This window comes from Crocodylus porosus, unplaced genomic scaffold (genome assembly GCF_001723895.1).
Source record: "Crocodylus porosus isolate Cpor-Errol unplaced genomic scaffold, CroPor_comp1, whole genome shotgun sequence".
Taxonomy (NCBI): domain Eukaryota; kingdom Metazoa; phylum Chordata; order Crocodylia; family Crocodylidae; genus Crocodylus; species Crocodylus porosus.
In genome coordinates this window covers 11,865,323-11,886,113 of record NW_017728950.1, presented here as the reverse complement: position 1 = coordinate 11,886,113, position 20,791 = coordinate 11,865,323, and the positions used below count along the sequence as shown (strand labels likewise).

Genomic DNA, 20,791 nt, shown 5'->3' with positions numbered 1-20,791 from the left:
CCACTTCAAAGCATTCCACAGATCTTAGGAAATAATGAGGACATTGGCCATATAGAAAGAAAAAATCTTTAAAGGACCCTAATCCTTTTTGATTTGTGTAGTCTGAGTGATCAGTTTCTATAGCAAAGTAATTTTTGCCCTGAGGAGATGTCTTGAGTTCTTTTGTCTCACTCTAAGAAAGTAGGTCTCTTCCACGCCTAGCTGCTCTGCCCCAGGAGAAGACTGAGTGAACAATAGTTGTTAGTTGCTAGGGAGAGAGTATGGACATCCAGTCATTGCAACTGAGGTCCCATTGTTGTTATCAAAAGAATTTAAGAATAAAAACCAGATCATTTGACCACGATTAACACATTTCTGGTGAACTCTAGGTGACCTTTATTTCCTTTTTATAGAATGTTCATATTTCTTACTTTGAAAGAAATTCAAAACATTTCTCACTTTTAAAACCTTGCCTCAGTGTTCCTTTTGATAGTGAGAAAAAATATTTTGAGAAGGCTTTACCTATTGAGTTTTGATGGCTTATCACGTAGTAGACCAGATGCCTGGTCATGTTACTATTCATGATGCTACCTATTAACAAATCCCATAGCTATTAGTTCCTCGTGTCTAGGAGGAAAGGTGTTTGTGCCTGAAAGCTTGCAAGGAACATTTTTTCCAACTATTTAGTTGGTCTAATAAAAGATACCACCTCTACCCGAAGAACCTTGTCTGCTCTTGCCTAGTGGAACACTTCTCACATTGCCTACAACACTGTCAGCTAATAGTATTATAAAATCAGAAAATAAATAGTTTTGTAAGTATGCAAAATAAATATATAAATATGTACATCATTTAGAAGTTTCACATTTTGGAGAAAAACCTGCCATTCAGTGTGACACTGATAATAATAGAAGGCAGGATAGATTTGAACCTTATAGAGTAACCAATATAGAATAACATAGATATAGATACAGATATGTATATGGATTTATGTATGTGTGCACATGCGTGTGTGTATATGTATATGTGTACACACACATACACACACACACACACACACACACACACACACAGAGGTTTCCCTCGCTTCAGGGGGTTCTGTATGTGTGAATTCACTCTTATGTGATGACCCTTTTTATACCAAAAATTTGTTATATGCAAGGTAAATTCATTCTTATGCGATTGGTGTGGTGGAAGCCTGCTGTCAGATGTTGTGTGTGGTGCTTTGTGGCAGTGACACGCACCAAAATATAGTCTCCCGTGTGGATATGTGCTCCTTGGTCATTGTCTGCAACACGTGCTTCTGCAGTTGCCATCCCCATTATAACAGTGCCCTGTGCCTGTGTGTACTGTCTGCTGTTGCTGAGTACCAAAATTGTCTTGTAAAAGTGGTAGAAATGGATCTGGGGGTCAGTACAGTTGAGGTCTTGGAACGTATCCCTGTTTGTTACATTGTAAAGTGGGTTCCCTTTATGCGAATTTGAGTTGTGCTCCGTTTTCCAGGAATGCATGTACGGCATAAAGCGAGGGAAACCTGTATGTGTATGTGTGTGTGTGTATAGTACAAGCTTTTATGAGCTGTAGCTCACTTCATCAGATACTGTGAAAGGATGTGCAGAAAGAAAAGTATAAGGAGGAGAGAAATTAGAATACAAAAGAAGCAGGGGGAGGGGTCCATGCTGGCAGTAATGACAATACTTTTATCTTTATAATTTCAGTGTAGGATTTCACTATATATTTGTTCCTTGAAGTCAGATTATAAATTATATTTTATTCTCATTTTACACCCCATCATGGTTAGACTATCAGATGAAGAATTTGGTTCTTTGGCTTTACAAGCATAATTGCAGTTCCACATTGGAACACACTGGAAGATCTAGGGACTTATGGTTTTTTTCCTAACGGATGAAATGCCTGTGTACTTTTACTGCAGGTTAAGAAATAATTTCCAGTTCACAAATCTGAGTCCTATATGGCTATCAAAAACCTTAAAAAATGAGAAAGGTTAAGGATGCCCTGACTGCAATGCTATTGCTAGTCCCATTTTATAAGGAAGTGCTCTTGGTACCTCGTGATCTTATCTTCAGTATTTTAACGTTAATGATTATAAAAGCATTGTGAAAATGTTATCTCCCTCAGCATGTGACAGTGACCACTGGGGACCCCACTGTAGTAGTCGTTGCCAGTGCAAAAACAAAGCCTTATGCAACCCTATCACTGGAGCCTGCCACTGTGCTTCAGGATTCAAAGGCTGGCGCTGCGAAGAACGCTGTGACCAAGGGACATATGGAAATGACTGCCACCAAAAGTGTCAGTGTCAAAATGGAGCCACCTGTGATCATGTGACTGGAGAATGCAGATGCCCTCCTGGATACACTGGGGCTTTGTAAGTAGAGGGTATGTTATTTATTGTGGGAGGGTGTGTGTTGGCATGATGCTAACCAGGATAATCTGTTTAGTTCGAAGTTAACAGTGTGCTGTTCTCATTTTAAAATATATCTATATGTATTTGATTATTGTATGCCTTCATATTTATTAGACACCCTTCTTAATGCTGTGACAAATTGGACTAGTAACACTAGCAGTTTTGTGCAAAAGTATTCCTAAATTTAGAAATCTTTACTGATGAGTAGTGTGGTCCCTATTGTTTCACTTGCGTTGTCATTTATTTGTGTACCTTTAGGCTTTAGGATCAAGTTGAGAATTGACTTCAGCTTTTAGATCTGTGTTTTCAGTTAAAGTCTTCGCCTCTAGTATACTTCCTGTGCCAGAATCAACAGAAAATTGAAAACTCGACCTGCTACAGCGTAAATTTGAATGAATGTGCAAATGTATTGGCTACGTTAGGTGGCAGATAGCAATTTAAGATTTGGAAAATGAATTTTACATTTTCAGATCATTGTTCATCAGGTTAAATGCATTGTTTTTGAAAGTGGATGGATAGTTAAACACACATAATAGATTGTTAGATGGGCACCAAATCTACTTGTATACACAACTACCTAACTAGTTAATGAACTGCCATGTCCCACTAAGAAGGCCTATGAGGAAGCAGGATCAGGCAAATGCTTCCATGTGTGGTTTGTGGGCTCATCTGCAGACGTGGGCTCATCTGTACATACCCATAGAGTCTGACACTATCGGGGAAAATTAACCGGTGAAAAATGTAGTTGATTAGGTTAATTCCTCTGGCAGACATAAAAATGAACTTTAACTGCATTTGTTGAGAGAGCAAAATGCTTAATTAAAAATACATATACCAACAATTCTCTAATTGTTGCCTGTATTTTAATAGAGGCATAAAACTGTTCCAGTGAGATTTTTAGGGATATTTCCCTTTATTTTTCCTGACTTGGTGTTTCATATTGCCAGCCTGAAGAATTCTGTATAATATTAAAATAATGAAAGGGAGGAGGATTCAATTGCGCATATAAGTAACAATTGTGTTTACTGTGCACCAATTTTTAGCTGTGAGGATCTTTGCCCCCCAGGCAAGCATGGGCCACAGTGTGAAGAAAGATGTCCTTGCCAGAATGGAGGAGTGTGTCACCATGTGACTGGGGAATGTGCCTGCCCACCTGGATGGATGGTAAAACTGCTTTCTAAAATACAGTATAACTTGGTTAAACTTCTGTGTTTATGGAGATCAAGAAACTTCAGAGGGGAATTTAATTAGAAGAGCAAATATATTTTGACTATATCTAGAGATAAAAGGAACTGTGTTTTAGTATATGTTATACCCACAAGGAATCAAAATCAAATATTTAAACAAAATATGCTAGTCCAGATTCCCCAATTCTAGATTGCTTTACTACCTTTTCAGAGAGAGAGAAAAGGAAATGTGCTTTCTAGAGCATACAGGGCTTTTTTACTAGATGCGCCGAGGGTTGGGAGGAGTGGCACTTTAATTAGAATGGCTCCAAGAGCTGCTGTAATTAAAGCACTCGCAGCATCTCGTGAATCAGTGTCCCTGCGCTTCAAAATGGTGGCAGGGCGCTCATCAAATGAGCTTTAGTTAAAGCACCCCCATCATCATTTTGAAGCATGATATGTGGAGGCTGGCTGGAGTACACTAATTGGCATGCTCCAGCAGACTTGATAAACCGAGTGTGCTCCTGTGCACTGTTATTACAGTGCATCAGAGCAGCCTCTCCCCCACATCTATAGGCACCCACAGATATCATTTGAAACTTGATTAAAGTACAGGAAGAGATGATTCCACCCTGAGCAGCGGGTTGGACTAGACTGGGGACAATCAAGGCATGGTCCACAGAGCCATGTCATCTGGCCCCTTGGGCTCCCCATGTTCTAGAAATTTGGCAGCAGGGTAGCAGTGGCAGTGAAAATTGGTCTAGAGTTATGGCAATTAACGCTTCTGTCACTCATCCTGCTACCTAATTTCTGGACTGTGGGGAACTGCAGGGGCTGGACGGGTTCTGCATGCTGTATTGAGCATAGTCCCATGCCCCATATTGGGCCCAAGGACAGGCCTGGCACTGCACACCAGATGAAGTCCACAGACTAGCTTCATGGTGCTCATCCAGCCTGCAGATTAACCCTACGTGCCAGATCTGGCCCACAGACTGGCTCTGTTCCACTCATCCAGCCTGTAGGGCTAGATGAGTTGGGCATCACTGGACTAGATTATCTCCTGAGGGTTCCTTTCAGTTCTGTTTTTCCTTTGATTCTAAATTTCAAGTCCTTATAAATATAATTTAATGTACCTATAGCACCTTGGATGGCAGCTTATATGTGTATTTTGAAATATACAGTACCAACCTACTGAAAGAGAAGTAGAAATGTGGGTAATGAATGAACTCTGGTGGCATTCTTACAGCTCAGGAATACAGTTAAACCAGAACATCTGCTTCGTAACTGATTTAGTTGCTATACTGTGGTCCACGTACGCTCTTACACCTCATACCTGCAAGAATTCATCCCTGCTGTCACAGCCACAGCAGAAGGAATGAGCAAAATCTTGTTTGCCTTCAAGCATGATGTGGAGGGGGGAAAATGCTATAAAAGCACGAGGAAGTTAGTAGAGTGTGAGGGAGATGTGGAATACTGTATATCTAACAACTAAACCTAATCATGCTAGATGCTAAGATGGTTGGGGATTTGGAGATTGGAGTTTATCTAGCAAGGATAAAAACAAAAAATATATATATTAGCGATCAGTCCCATTATGTAGCTGTCTTACAGCTTTCTGTAGGGCAAAAAATGGGTCCACCTGTGTGTTGGTTACTAATGAGCACAAATCAGGTGACACCCCAGTTCTGATTGGGGTGTCTCAGTAATCCCATAATATACATTATTAATAATAATGACAATTTGTAAGCATTTTCATGGTTTCTTGGTAGTGTTTTAATCTAAGTAAAGGTGATGAAAACATGTATCTATATGGCTACTTTTCTATCCAAAATCAGTGATTAATTATACCTCTTTGACATTTGAAATTTCGCAGTTCCCAACTGCAGTGCTGCAGCCCAACCTTTTTATTACCTTTTATTACCTTTGTAAACCCTTTGTAAAATACCCAGGCACAAATTCTACAAGCTCTTGTGTTGGTTCTGCTTACATGACCATAAATGTCTTATTCTGGAATTGATTTCCTAAAAGCCTTAAGATGTGATTCCTCTATCATTACATAGATATAAATAACTCCACAGATACAAGTGGAATTGCAGAGGTTCAGAACCAGTGTGAAAGGAGGATAATTGTTAACATTAAAGAACTTTATTAAAAAATTCAAAGCAGATTTTATTTATTTTAAACACAAATCAAAATGACTGGACATTGCAGCAGTTGTTGGTTCTTATGCTACTGTGTACAAGAAAGCATTTCTGTACATCCTGGTATATTCTAGTTTGAATTAAGAAATAAAGAAGACCTTGGCATCAGCTAGGCTCAAATATCTAAATATTTATTGTCATTTGAAGATAACAGTTTTGATTAGCTTTAGCTTCCAGGATAGAAATCTTAGAAGAGTATTGCCCCAACGCCTATGGCAAAATATACCTTGTGTTTAAGACTAAAATAAAGAATGTGGCATTTTCCACATGGGCATAAGCAGAGTCATACAATATTCCATTAATTTCCTCACTTCCTTTCAACTGCCTTCCCCTGTCACACCTAATATTAAAACTGTGTTTGCACGCAGGGCACAGTCTGTGGTCAGCCTTGTCCGGAGGGCCGTTATGGAAAAAACTGTTCTCAGGAATGTCAGTGCCACAATGGAGGCACGTGTGATTCAGCGACAGGTCAATGTCATTGCAGTCCAGGTTACACAGGGGAAAGGTAAGAAAATTACATTTTTACCAGACCATAGGAAGAAGGGTCTAATGGCAAAAAAAGAAAATGCAAATTGAAAGGCGAATTAGAATTCCAGTTGCGTCAAAATGTTTTATACATGTTTTTGTTACTTAGTCACCTAAATGACAATGAATCAAAATGTTAAAGGTGAAGATTTGATTTTTGGAATGTGTTTTAACCTCTATGACAAATGGTTTAGTTCAAGGATTTTCATACTCTTGTCCATGCACTGCTAGTGATCTGCAGGCCCCTTACTGCGTGATCTCCAAAGTTAGGGATAGACATTCAAAAAGCTGGAGCCTGAATTGATTCAATCTTTGCAGGTTAGTTTGCAGTAACTGAGTTGCAAGTGAATATACATTCACTTTTGATTCTGGAAATGCAGGCACATGCTTACAGTGGCTCAGGCTAGAAGCTGGGGCACTAGAGTGAACCCCCCTTTCCCTTCAGGCTGGAGGGAAGCCAAACTGAGGGGGGCGCAGCCAGGCCCTGGCAGGCTGAGTATGACTGGGGAGGAGTTTAAATCCCCACTCTGGCCTGCAGTGATCCCAGCCAGGGTCTGCCTGCCTTTTTCTCCCTGCTCGTGGCTCAATATGGCCTGGGACCCCCAGAGCCCTCCTCCCAGCCAACAGATGATCCCTCTGCACCTTCTCAGTCACTGGGGCTGGGATTTGCTTGGGGCAGCCCAGAAGCAAAGGCCTGACTGGGGGGAGGGAAGAGCCCAGGTAGCAAAGTTCCATAAAGGAAAGCTCCTGCCCAGTGGCCCCTTCCACCCACTGGAGAGTCACTTCCAGGACAACCCTGGCCCTTGAAGTGGTGTACACTGCCTGGGCTCACCCCATCAGCCTCAGCGCTATTACCTGGGACACGCAGGCACTGAGCTGGCCGTGCCCTGTTCACTGCTCCACTACCCAGTGGTGGCAGTGGTGCAGCACAGCCCTGTGTACCAGGCATGGGGTTCTACCCCTATGGCTTTCTGCCACTGCCATCACTGTAGTGGTAGGCGCTACCTGTGCTGCCAAACTGCAGTCGGCCATCAGGTGGGCAGACAGCAGGGAAGCTGTAGGGGTACTGCCCCGTGCCTGGTACAGAGGGCTGTGCTTATGTCTATGGCTTTCCTGCCACTGCTGCCACCTGGGTGTGGCCAGATCCCAGCCTGGCATGGCTCCCTAAAGTGAAGGGGGCAGGGACAGTGTGTATTCCTCCTCCATCCCCTCTCCCACCACGGGACCACAGCTGGGGTTTGGCAGCCCCAGCTGCCACTTCCATCACTCACACCCAGCCAGGCAGACCCTGGCTGGGGTTCCCCAAGGGAAGAGGGAACAGAGTGGGGAATAAACCCCCTCCCTGCTTGCTTTGCCTCACGGGACCATGCCAGCTGGTGTCTGGCCCTGCTGCTGGAGCAGTGATGGGGGAGGGACCCCGTCATGGTGTCCCGGGGAGTGCAAGCCTCCTCCCGGTATGGGGGCTGTGCTGCAGGTGGGAGCAGGATGGGCAGAGTTGCCGCAGCTTACACAGGGTGAAGGGCAGTGGTGGTGATGCTAGATGGGGACTTGAAGGACTAGGGCCACTCCAAAATTCAGCTTAGCCTCCATAAGCACCCCTCCAAGACCTGCCACTGCTGCATGCCCCTCACAGGCTGGGACAGCTCTGCCTGCTCTGCTTCCACCCACAGTGCTCTGCTCCCACCCTCCCCCCCCGCAGGAAGAGGCTTGTGTTCCCTGGGACACTATCCCCACCTCATCAATGTAGCATCAGGGGTGGGGGACCTGGCTCCCTGAGGTGAAGGGGGCAGGGATGGGGTTTATTTCCCCCGTCCCCTCTCTCCCTAGAGGATCCCATGGCTGCCCTTGCTCTGGCTAGGAACAGAGGGGCGGGGCCAGCCCTGCTCTCTGGAGCAGACAGCACAGACCAGCCCAGGGCTGCAGAGCATGCTGGGATGCTGGTGGACTCTGATTTAACTTTAAACAGGAAGAGGTCTAGGACAGAAGTTCCAGAACCAGTTTGACCCAAATCAGTTAAGTTTGATACTGCATTTAACTAGGTTTATCATAAACTGGTTTTGGCCATTTTGAAACTGGTTTACGTGCACTGAACTTTTGTTCGGTTACAGTTTCAAACCAGTTTCTGATCGCTTAAATCTGTTTATGTGTAACTTCGGTCCCTAGCCCAAAAAGAGGTTGTTTGAGGTCCAAGTGAGAGATGGACATGTGGGGAGTCTGCTTCAATGTGCTGGAAATCCACCTCGATTGCTGATGTCTGCTGGAGCATGGAAATTGAAACACTCTGGCGACCTTCCACATCATGTGTATCAGCATCTCCCTGTGTGCCCACACTGAAAAAATGGTGGCAGGGCACTTTGAAATAAAACAAGTTTAATGAGCTTTAGTTCAGAGTGCCCTGCCTCCATTTTTTCAGTTTGGGGACACTGATGCATGTGATGTGTGGATGCTTTTTATTAGTTCGGCTTGCTAATTAAAGTGCCCAGTGCCGCATCCTAGAGCACATGTAAAAATGCCTATATTTGCTAAGGTATCAGTGAGATTAAGTACTTGGGAAGCACTGAATTATTTGACTTCTGAACTGAACCAGAGGTTGAAGCATAGGCGCTGACTCCATGAGTGCTTTGGGACTCAAGCATGCAGACATTAAAAAAACCCCCAAAAACCATGGTTTACCAGAAGAAGCATTGCAGTACTTGAGCCCAGCTCTGCAGTGTCTGTAAAGTTTGAGTGCTTCAGTGGGGATTTTTGGTGCTTTTAGCTTCAGTCAGCTATTACAGGGGTGGGCAATTATTTTGGGTGGAGGGCCGCTTACTGAGTTTTGGAAAACTGTCCAGGGTGGCATTGGTAATCCCGCCCCTTGACAGGTGCCCCGCCCCCTGGTCGTCATTTTGCGACCAGACATCCCGCCCCCTAACCCCTGACCTTTGCCACCAGAAGTCCCTCCTCTTGCCCGCAGAAATATTCCTTTCAGCAAGGGGTTTTGCCATCTCAGAACCAGAAAAATACCAAATTATATTCTAAAAATCAAACATCTGCAACATTCATTAATTTGATTTCAAAAAATATTTTTGTCCTGATTTATATGTGTTTGTGTAGTGTACATAGAAGTGATCATACAATAGCTTAAAATGAAGTCTTGCTCTTGAATATTGTGTGGGGCGTTGGGGGCACAGAAATAGGTTTATGGGGGGCTGTTGGTGTGTGGGTATGTGGGGTGTGGGGGTTTGAGTGTGGAGTGAGGGAGCATGTGAGGGTATGTGTGGATATGTGGAGTGTGGTTGGGTATGGGGTTTGTGGGGGCCTATGTGTGGGGGAGAGGGTGGCTGGGGTGTGTGAGGGAGTGTGAGTGTGAGGGTCTGTGTGTATGGCAGTAGGAGAGGGGTGTGGATGCAGTTGTATGGTAGGGTGTGGGACTTGCCCTAAGAGAACACACACGCACACACCAGGTACGGCTGGTGAACTCAGACTGGTGGGATAGGTGGAGTGTCTCATGAGAGCGGAGGGCAGGGAGGTTTGAAGCCAGCCGGGGGTGGGGAGGGTTTGCAGTTGGCCGGGCACTCCAGCTGGTAGTGGGGAGGCTGCAAACCCCCTTCTCCTGGCTGACTGCAAAACGCCTCAACTCCACCCCCGCTCCCATGGGACAATCCAGTCTGAGTTCGCCAGCCGCACCTGACAAACACATACACACAATCTCTGCTTCCCTCATTGCTTTCTGTCTCTCTCTCTTTCCCCCCTCCTCATTGCACACGCACGCACATGGACACATGCGCACACACGTGCACACGCGCACACACACACACACACACACACACACACACACACACTCCCGCTCCTGGCCCTGGGGTACTGGTGCGGGCCCTGTGCTCCCGTGATCCGGCGATGTGGCCACGTGGTGCTGGAGCAGCCCAAAAGCTGTGGCAGGCAGAGACTTCCAGCTGGAGGTCCAGGGGTGGGAGGGGACTGGAGGTGGGACGGGGTGGGACAAGCCTTGTTGCTGGCCCATGCCGACTCCCCCTGGGTTCTACGGCCCCTGGCTCCTGTCACCTTTGACAGGTAGCCAGGAGCAGATAAATATACATTTTCTAAATTTTTTAGGGGCCCTGTTGGCCAGATGCAGCCCACATATTTTGCCCACCCCGAGCTATTAGGTAAAAGTGCCAAAACCCCACTAAAGTGCCCGATCTGTACAGATGTTGGGCAAGCTGGTATCAAGTAATGCATTGCCTCTTCTGGGCATGTGCAGGGCTCCTCATGGGAATGCAAACCTCCTTCCCTGCCCCCCCCCAAAAAAAAAATACACCCACCAGCAAAAACGAAAGTCAGCTCCTATTGGTTGAGGCCTTTTTAAGAGAATTTTTATTCAGATGCAAGAAATTAAATATTTTCATTTTCCAGCACTGTTGATAGAATGTAAAAAATATTTTACTGTGATAGCAAACTTCATAACGTTTAGCATTTATAAAGAGGTGGGAAGCAATGGCACAAGCCCCTTCCTGCATATATTTGAAACAACACATAAGTCTGTTTGCTGAAATCAGCAGTAACTTAATCACTGGGGTAAGGCCAGAGAATCTCTGCCAACAACAGTAGGTATCATTGCCACATGCAGTTCCCACACAGGCAGTCTGAGGATATGGGGATAGCTGTATAAACCATAAAAAAGCATAAGCAGCCTCAGAGAAGAAAAACAGCCTGTCCAGGGCCTTTAGTGCTGCCAGAATTAAATGTTTCTATCAGGAAACATTGGAGACTGGCACATACATTTAAACAGATATGAGCAAATCAGAATTAAAGCACAGAGCAGTTTCATGAGCTGAAGGACAACATCTATGAGAATCTTTGTATATTTTTGTTTCTAAAGATAATTGAGGCTTCTTTTATGAGGTAAAAATCTTGCAGTAATAGTAAATACTAGGGCTGTGCGAAGTTTGGTCACTGATTCAATTTGGCAGAGATGCAGCCCTATTCAGCAGCCAACTCTCCAAATCTGAATCAAATCAGAGGACCCTTTAATCTCTCCAAATTGAATTAGAACCCTCTGAATTGATTCAGAAAGATTCAGCGATTCGGACATAGACACAGCTTTAAATGTTTTTTCTACATACCTCAAGGTACCAGGCGGCTCATGAATGCTGAGATAATGGGGCTGATGGAGTGTCCCATGGTAGCATGAGGGGGGTCTCCAGTGTGCTCGGAAGTGGACCAGAAGCACTTCTGGTCCACTTCCAGGTCCGCTGGGGAGCACACAGGGGACCCCCTCCCTGGCCCCCTGGCTCGGTGACTGGTGCCTCCTGGGTCTGGGGAGGCACTTGGGGTCTCCCTGCGGCTAATTGCTGAGCCGGGGGGAAGCCCATGCACTCAGCGGTCGACCCAGAAGTAGTTTCACACACCCTTAGTTAAATACCTTAAAAATCTAATAGGCTATGCTGTATCTCTCTCTCACAGGCTACGCTGTGAGCCTGAGGTGCAAAGAGCTTTCCATTCTTTTCCTCTTTGCTAATTGGCAAGGCATTATTATAATCCCCGTGATCTCCTGCCTCCTAAGACTACTTCCTGGTGCTTCTGGGGTGCTAGTCAAACTCAAAGTTTTCATAATTTGTTAAAGGCCTGTAGAGCATGCATGCTCTGCAATCTTCTCTGATCTGTAAAGCTGTGAAATGCTGGGCACTTTTGGCTCTGAGGCATGAATAGTGACCTGTTTAGTAGGGAGGTCAGCCTGCTGTGAAGTGCTTAATAAAATCTTTTAAGATGTATTTAATACTGCAGCCTTTAGGGCTTTTAATAAGGTTATGGTGTCACTGGCATTCTGATTTTTAACAGTTCAGTCATAAAACTTAGAGAAGCAAAAACCACAAACAACATTATGAGATCATATCTTTTCTTTTAAAGATACCAAATGAAATTTCTGTTAAAAATTCTAGATTAGGAAAATGGGTGTGTGTTAGATTTAGGAAACTGTATTTGTAGCATCATGAAGATAATACTTTGTACACGTTTGTATATGGTTAATAGACTTTTCTTGTGGTAAACACCTGTTAATTTTTCCTTAAAGCTACATTAGGGATGGATACATTAGAGAAGAAATTCCTTCATCACAACTTTTTGTTCTGAGACTATCTGGTTATTGCTACATAACAGAAAAAAATGCTGTATTCAAGCTTTCTGTGATAAAGAAGGTTGTAAAAGAGTACAGTTGCTGACTCACAGGATATCTGGTTCACAAAAAATGTTGGCATTTCATTTTAGGCTGAATTGGGATGACACCAGCTTTTTTTTTTTTTTCCGAAAAAAGATACTGCAAACCAAAAATCGTGGGGGGAAAAATTCTTTTGGAAATGCCATTATATGTTTCCAAAACTGTGTTCACTTTGGTGTGTCCAAAAGGAAATATTCTTCCCAGCTGCTGACTGAAATTGGGATTTTGGTCAGTTTTAGCAGCTGAGTCAGGCAGCCCAAGGAGCCAGACATCACAGGTGGTTTTGGGTGTTCCACTGGCTTCTCAGCTCCATGCTACAAAGTGGGGAGCTGGGCCCAAGGCCCTGGTTAGAGCTAGAAATCCCAGAGCTTTCAGACCACTGTCTCTGTGGCAGTAAATCTAGAAGCCTTGGCATGGCCGCCTTCCCAGAATCGCAGACTCTGACAGCTGCTCAGTGAAGCTGATATTTTTGGGGGTGAAAGCGAACAGTTCAGGGCCATGGAGCCTGGAAGTCCAAAGAGCTCTTGCTGGGTTTCTCGGAACTTGCAAGCCTGGGAACCTAGATTCAGAGAGCCCTAGCTAGAGCAGGTCTTGCAGAACTCCTTGGGTTCCAGGTCCTCAGCAGAGATGCATCCTTGAAGTCCTGAAACCTTTGACCAAATTAGAATTTGGAGCCAAACCACATTACAATGAGGATTTGATTCCTGACTTTACAGCAAGGAGTTTGGACTCCAGGGGTTGGCTGGTGACTTGGAACCTTGTGGTGACTTGGATTACAAGTGGGGTCCCCATCACTGAGCTGGGCTGTTTGGTGGGGTTAGGTCTGCAGCAGCCTGCCAGGGTTCCAAGCCAGGTTTGATGTACTAAAAGTTCATCAAACCCATTTTGACAAAATATCTTGGATCCAAAAAGTTTTGTTCTGGGGATACAATTGTCAGCAAAGTTCTTACTGGCTAAAAAAGAGTAATGTAAACAAGAGTAGCCAGGTGCAGTGTTATTTTTTGTGTCAACCTGTAACTTCCATCAGACATGCAGCAGCAAGCATGATGGGGTCCTGGTTTCAGTTTGGGACTGTAGTATGAAAAGTAAACAATATGCAACTGAAGCTCTAAAAGAGAAGTTGTGTGTCCACAAGGTTTCCACATTTTAGCACATATCCTTTTGGTCGCTTTTGTAGACTCCTTGCCAGGATTAATCTAATTTTAATTTCAGTTGTGAAGCCCATTTAAGGATACTTTTAATGCAACAATTAATTAAAGAGCTGTCTAATTATTTTTCCTGAACTAGAAAGTCAGGTTTGTCTTAATGACATGTGGATGCATTTGCAAAACTGATCTTACAAAACTGGAACTGGAAAGGATTGTAGTATTTCCAACTACTTCATAAGAGCTCGGAGCTATCTTTAAGGCACAAACCTGCAAGTTTAAGTGATCCTTGGAACAGTGCTGGGAGGCAATTTGTTTGAAGAAGAGAACAAGCAGGGACAGACTGGCTACACACAGGGTCTCTCTGTTTCTTCTTTTGAGTAGGGGACTTTTCTGTGTTAGCTAGAGGAGGGGTCTACAACTGCATAACAGTATTGATTGGAAACTTCCATTTGCAGTGCTAGAGGAGCTGCTCTTGGTATTACAGCCCCTTGGCTGAAATAATTCCCTGGAGCAAGGAGAGACTGCATTGCAGTGTCAACACCGCAATACAGTTTCGGAGGTATATGTGCTAAGTGACCCCCATGCTTAGTAAATGACCCAAGGTGACTTTATTTGAGGATAGAGGCAGTTAGCGTTGTTAGTGCAAAGTCAGACAGAAGGCAGGGTAGAGTTGCAATTTATAGACTAACTAAACTAAATTCAGTTAATCTATCGGGTGCAACTCTACCTTGCCTTCTGTGTATTTGCATACAACAGTGGTTCTCGACTTTTTTGGACTTTGGGTATCTTTCATTAGACTTGAGGCACCCCTCCATAACGTTTGTGAATTGAGTGGCACCCTGTTTCAAAAAACTCATGTATGTTTTGCAGTGCTTACCTCCTTGAAGAGGGGCCAGGCGTTGGGGCTTGGGGATTGGCCAGGTAGGGACAAATCTGAGCTTGGACTTATCTGCTTATCTCCTCACACATCATGGCACCCTTCAAAAGATCTGGCAGCATCCTAGGATGCTGCAGGACCCTGGCTGAGAATCGTTGGCGTATAGGTATAAGTCAGTGCTCTGTTTATGGAGTCATGGATGTTAGGGACCTCATTGGGTTCACCCCCAAACTAAGACTTAAAATCACTTGTGCACACCCAGACTTGAGCTGCTAGCCTTTGAGTTCTCAGTTCACTACCCAAGGGCCACAGTCAGATGCTCTCCCCTCTGGACTCTTGAATTCTTCTCTTTAGTGTCAGTGGGAGAAACAGGAGAACTTTATATTTCATGGTAATGTAATGTAATGTAACTTAATGTAATGTAATGAATCTTCTTTTAGAAGATCTGACATTAGTTTTAGGTGTACATCCTGAAAAGGAAATGGAGTATTATGCTGGTTGTCACTTTTTTGTTTGTGAAACTTATTCAAACAGTTCTGCAGAGACGAAACAAAAAAAAACACAGGGTTTTTCAACTTGTCTGTTTCTAACTTAGCACTACAATATATAGTAGGAAAAGCGTAGCTTACTCATTGGATTGAAATCACGCTAAGTGTTGCCTGAATTACTGAAACATAAGATTTTATTCACCTACCTGTTCTTCCATCATGTACCACATTCTAGGCAGTACACATTATGATGCTATATACTAGGAAGCAAGGAAACGAAGCATAATACAAGTCTTAAAACAAATATAGGCAGACTCTAGCCTAGTCCAATCTGTCAGTATTTATCTAAACAGGTGAAGCTTATCTCACAGCTCTTTGGATGCATCCATTTTCCCTTAAACACCTCCTTGATGGTATTAGAAAAGAACAGTAGGGCAAACTCCAAGAGAAAAAGAGACAAATGCATGAAATTCCTAGATAAGAAAAAAGCCTGAAGAAAAAAATCAGTTTGCCAATAAGAATCATGGAGAATATGCTCTAGGGAATCCAGCAGCAATTGCATGGGCACACAATGACAAGTACAAAGTTAGGTTGAATCTGCTGGGACCCTATGTCTTCTCTGCATGTCCCATTCTGCAGCACAGTGGTGGCTCTGCCCCCCAAACTGCCTATATACCTACTCCCACCGGTTTGATTCTACACAGCCAGTTTCTGCAGCTAGCCCTAGCCTTCCCCTGTTATGCAGTTTAAATATGGACTCCTACTTCCTTAATTTTCCATTGATGGCAACTTCTCATAGGAATGGTGTTTTAAACTGACTGAAGATCTCAGGGATAGAGCCTTTTTACTTCTTTTCTTGCTTCTTAGCATGATGGTGATTGTTGGAATAATTTACAGGAAGGGAGGAGATGCAAGACTCTGACAAATTGAATTACTGGTGATGAGTAATTTCCCTTGGTTTTAAAGTGGGCTCAATGTGGAGTGTATCAGAAACCTAGAAAAGTTAACGTTACCAAATTACAGGGAACTGTCAGTGGTTTCCATATATATTGTATTATATATTTTGGCACCGAGTTCATGATGCATGGAAAACATCTGTAGCAGCTGGTCTTAACCCAGATTTGTCTTCCTAACCATCAATTATCACTTTACAAATAGCTTACATTACAAACAACACAAAGTATTGGTCATAGACTTTTTGCTTCATTCTTGCGTCAGGTATCAAAAGAAAAATAACAACTTTTATTTTAAGCCTTATTCATTTCTTAGGGACTTTTCCTGTGGAACATATTGAGTGCTTCTAGCTTTTGTTTGCAGCTCAAATCAGCCAGCAGGTATAGACTTTTGTGTTCATTGTGGGAATAATCCAGTGACATTTCAGGAACTCATCAACCACAGACTTTTTTAGGGTTATTTTAGCAATCCAACTGTTTGTTTTTAGAGAGAAATTTTCTTCGTATTCAAGGAAATGCAGCCGCAAAGGAAACAAGCACTGGGGGAAAATTGGATTTATTGGGTGTTTACAGACATGCTTTGGAGGGAGGGCGGGTAGAGCCACTCTAATTAAAGTGCCCCGAATGTCACATGCATCAGTGTCCCCCACTGAAAAATGGCAATGGGGGCACTTTAACTAAAGCTTGTCAAATGAACAAAGTTCATTCACCATTTTGCAGCATGGGGACGCTGATTCATGTGACGTTGGAGTCTGCTGGAGTGCAGTAATTACCACGCTCCAGCAGGCTCAATTAATTGAGTCTGCTCCAACATGCTATAATTACAGTGCATTGGAACAGCCACTCTTCATGTGTATAGGTACCCATTTAGTCTGGAGAAGAGACGACTGAGAGGACATTTAATGGCAGCCATCAACAACCTGAAGGGTGGTTCCAAAGAGGATGGAGCTCAACTGTTCTCAGTGGTGGCAGATGGCAGAACAAGGAGCAATGGTCTCAGAACAAGGAGAAATGGTTTCAAGTAGCTGCAAGGGAAGTTTAGATTGGGTATTAGGAAAAAAAATTCACTAAGAGGGTAGTAAAACACTGGAACAGGTTATCCAGACAGGTTGTGAACTCTGTATCCTTGGAGGTTTTTAAAACTTAGCTAGACAAAGCCTTGGCTGGAATGATCTAGTTGGGGATGGTTGTGCTTTGAGTGGGGCATTGGACTAGATGACCTCCTGAGGTCCCTTCCAACCCTAATTTTCTATGATTCTATGAAAATAAGAGAAGGCCAGAGTGAATACTGCTGAAGTGTGACTAGCTCTTTTTCTATCCTCACATTTTCATATTGGACTATTTCAATTCAACAAACTTAATCCAGTTCCCCTCACAATCCTCAGAATAAAGACACATGAAACCTATCCAAAGAAAAGTCATGTTAAAAAAGTTAACAGGTGTTTAAGGCAAATTCTACAGTGGAGTAGCAAGACGGTTCCATACAGATCGGTTTTAGCAGCTTAACTGTTACTGATTAAAATAGAACTACAACCTCCACAATCTCTTTCTATTTATCCTCTGTCTCTGTATTATTAAACAACCTTTTACCCAGGTTTATAGATCTTGTTTTTTTTCTCTACTATCTGTTTTTAGTATCTTTCTAGTACAGTGAAATCTTGATTCATTTCCTTTGCTTGACTGACATTTTAAAAAAAACTTAATACTGACCCAAGTCCTGCTGGCCTCAGTAACAGGGCAGTGTGCAGAATGCCTGCTAACTTCCAGTATTTACATTATCTCATTTAAGCCCTAACGTAGAAGAATTTCTCTCTCCCTTTCTTCATCTCCCCAGGTTTTTATCCCATGGTCTTATGTAGCTTATTCTGAAAGATGCTCATCTGAGATCTTAGTTGAGATCTACAGTTTCCTTCTTGGGAAAAAAGATTTTCCCTATTCCTTCTCAGTCTTCATCTACTTCATAGCTTTCTACATGATTAACCTTTAGTAGAAATGTATTGCGTGTCATTATTTTAATCATAATTTTGATTAAAGTAAATAATCCAGAAAAAGATGGAGAAAAACAAAAATAACGTTATTTGTTGTTGTTATATGCTATTTGGCAGTCTCTTTCCTGCCAGAGAAGATGATTGTTCCCTTCATCAAAATGTTTAATTTAAGTAAAACAAGCAGCATTTGCATTTTCTGTTATTGACTGACAACAATTTCCACACCTGGGATGCAAGGAGAAATTATTTTAATGGATTACAGCCCACCATTTTCAGGAAAAACAGAGTCCATAAGGTTCATTTAGAGGTAGGATGTTAAACCTACTTTTAAAGACAGAGCCAGTGCCCCTATTTTGGTAATATTGAATCATAAAGTACATAATATATTTCTTCTATGCAGTTCTTTCTAATTTCTTCACTGCTAAGGATGGTAAATATGTTGATTGTTCAAGAGAAAGCAGCAATTCAAGCTATGAAATGGTTCTCCAAAATGAATTTGGAATCTTTACACTTTATAATAGTCTTGCCCATTATCACATAGGGGAAACAAGGTTGGGAAACCATCTTTTCAGAGTACTAGTTCAATGCATTAAATGCAAAATAGCAGCTTTTCTTCTTATGAAATTCATTGTCTCATTTATTGTCTGTCTTGTGCACTGAATGAGGCAGGAAAAAAACTAATAGTATGTGACTGTTTATTAAGGTTAGTATCCTGTTGCATGTGCAGGATGAGGCCAAATTCCCTACATTTAAATTTTTGAAACTGGGTGAAGAGCCAGAGCTGCATAAAGAGGTTTCACAAGCTCTGATTTCTGAAGAAGATAAACTGGGGGAGGATCATGTGCTTTGAGGCAGTTGTAAGGATACCTCCCCACGATGTCTTCATGTTCCTTGGAGCAGATGGCAAGTATGAGTAGAAATAGTGGGCAGTACAGGGATCTTGCTGAAGTGTCCACAGGGTTGACTAGATTCTGCTGGAGGTCTTTTCAGCTCCCAGATCAGTTCAGGATAACACAGTGCAAATGCACCATTAGGCCACTATATCTCCTCTTTTTGGGGGGCAGATGATGAATCTCACTTGATTTTCTTTTTTTTGCATTTAATTTCTTGGATTTTAAAAAAGCAGATTGAAATATGAAATCTCTTGATGCATCTATTTACAGCTCACAGGAATTAGCAGCAGGGTAGGAAGCCAGGACCTTTGCCCTGCAGCACAGGCCACCATTTGCATTGCAAGAGTAACTGGTAATGTCTGGAGGCTGTTATCACCTTGTCAACCAGCCATTAGTAGTTGTGTGAGCCTGGGGTGAATGTGGCATTTTTAATACTGACAAAACTGCCTATTTTCTCCTGATCTTGTGTGCAGAACTGAATTAAATGGTGTCAGTCCTAATGGAAAATTTGGTTGCATACTCACATGCAGGGGTGTCCACTTGCAGCAGCAAAAAAAAAAGTAGCAGCACAAAATTGTGCCATTACTTTTTGCCACTGCACACACCCCTGCATGTGGGAAAACAGTTTCCCTACTCCTCCCAGCTCCTGGCATGCTGGAGAAGCAGGAGCAGAACTGAAGTTGGGGAGACACTGGGGCGAGCAGCCTGTTTGCCAGTGCAGGCTCCTGTGGCATCCTTTTTTTTTGTGTTGATTTACTGGATTTCCCAGTAGCAAATTTTGCCCCCATGCTGCAAATTTGCAGCATAGGGCACGTGTTAACATTCTGGGTAAGTGGTTTGCAGCACCACAAACCTCATGTGCCTTCAGAACTGGATCCGGCCTTTCAGTCCTAATGGTTAACGCTTGACAACAGTAAAGAGGAGTTTATGCAGAGTGTTAGGCAACCTTATTTACAGTATGGTCACCAACTCCATTACAAAGCTTTAAAGAATGTTACCAAGAGAAAAGCCTTTATAAGCCAAGTTACATTTTTACAGTGATTGTCCAAAAATCTTTAATTTGAAGGCAAGTAAACCTAAGTCTTTCTGACCTTCCCCACAGATGCCAGGATGAATGCCCAGTGGGGACTTATGGACTGCAATGTGCAGAGACCTGCGAGTGCATGAATGGAGGGAAATGCTATCACATTAGTGGCGCCTGTCTATGTGAACAAGGATATACAGGAGAACACTGTGAAACAAGGCTTTGCACTGATGGGGTCTATGGTCTCAAGTGTGACAAAAAGTGTCCGTGTCACTTGCCCAATACCCGAAGGTATGTTTTTACAGATTTTAGTAGGTTTTCTCTAAATGGGCCATTTCATCAAGAACGTAATTTAAAAGCAAATAAATTCCTAGGTATCCAGTTCTTCCATGCAAGCGTCAGGCATGCTCACAAACATGCATATTCTTTTTGGAAGTACAACAAGAATACAATATCAAGCAGGGAAAGAGCTGCAAATTTTTTGTGCTTGCAACTTTATTAGATGTCTTTAAATAGAAATTGATAAATCTTGATATTCATCTTAATATTATCCCAGGAGACAAACCTTGACCCAGGCCTGGCCTTTCTCTATATTTACCTCACATAAAAATAATCTTTATGTTTTTCATCATATCAGTTCAACAGACTGGCTCTTCCTCTACTTTATACTAGTGTATTGCAAATCAAGAATAACTGTATTGAAGTCAACAGAAATGCCTTTTTGTAAAGCCAGTGTGAGTTGAGAGTCAGGTCTGGTCCTGTGTGGCTGGAACATGTTCTTTATTTTAATGAAAATTTCTGGAATCCACCCTATTAGGGTTATGCATTTCAGAGGGGTAACTGGTCAAACTAGCATACTAAGAAGAAGGTGAACTCTGATGCCAAGAAGCTGAATAAAGTTATTTGTATATGGGATATGGTTGGGTTA

At 42.9% G+C, this 20,791-nt stretch overlaps 1 protein-coding gene across 2 annotated transcripts in view; it reads left to right on the top strand.

The window, feature by feature from the left end:
- The window catches only part of MEGF10 (multiple EGF like domains 10), a 131,752-nt gene that overhangs the window by 46,700 nt on the left and 64,261 nt on the right, over positions 1–20,791 (top strand). For both annotated transcript variants that reach the window (XM_019555181.1, XM_019555179.1), the window contains exons 5-8: positions 2,119–2,365; positions 3,448–3,568; positions 6,140–6,276; positions 19,942–20,154. In XM_019555181.1, coding sequence (XP_019410726.1) covers positions 2,119–2,365; positions 3,448–3,568; positions 6,140–6,276; positions 19,942–20,154 — 718 coding nt within the window. The remainder of the gene's footprint in view (positions 1–2,118; positions 2,366–3,447; positions 3,569–6,139; positions 6,277–19,941; positions 20,155–20,791) is intronic.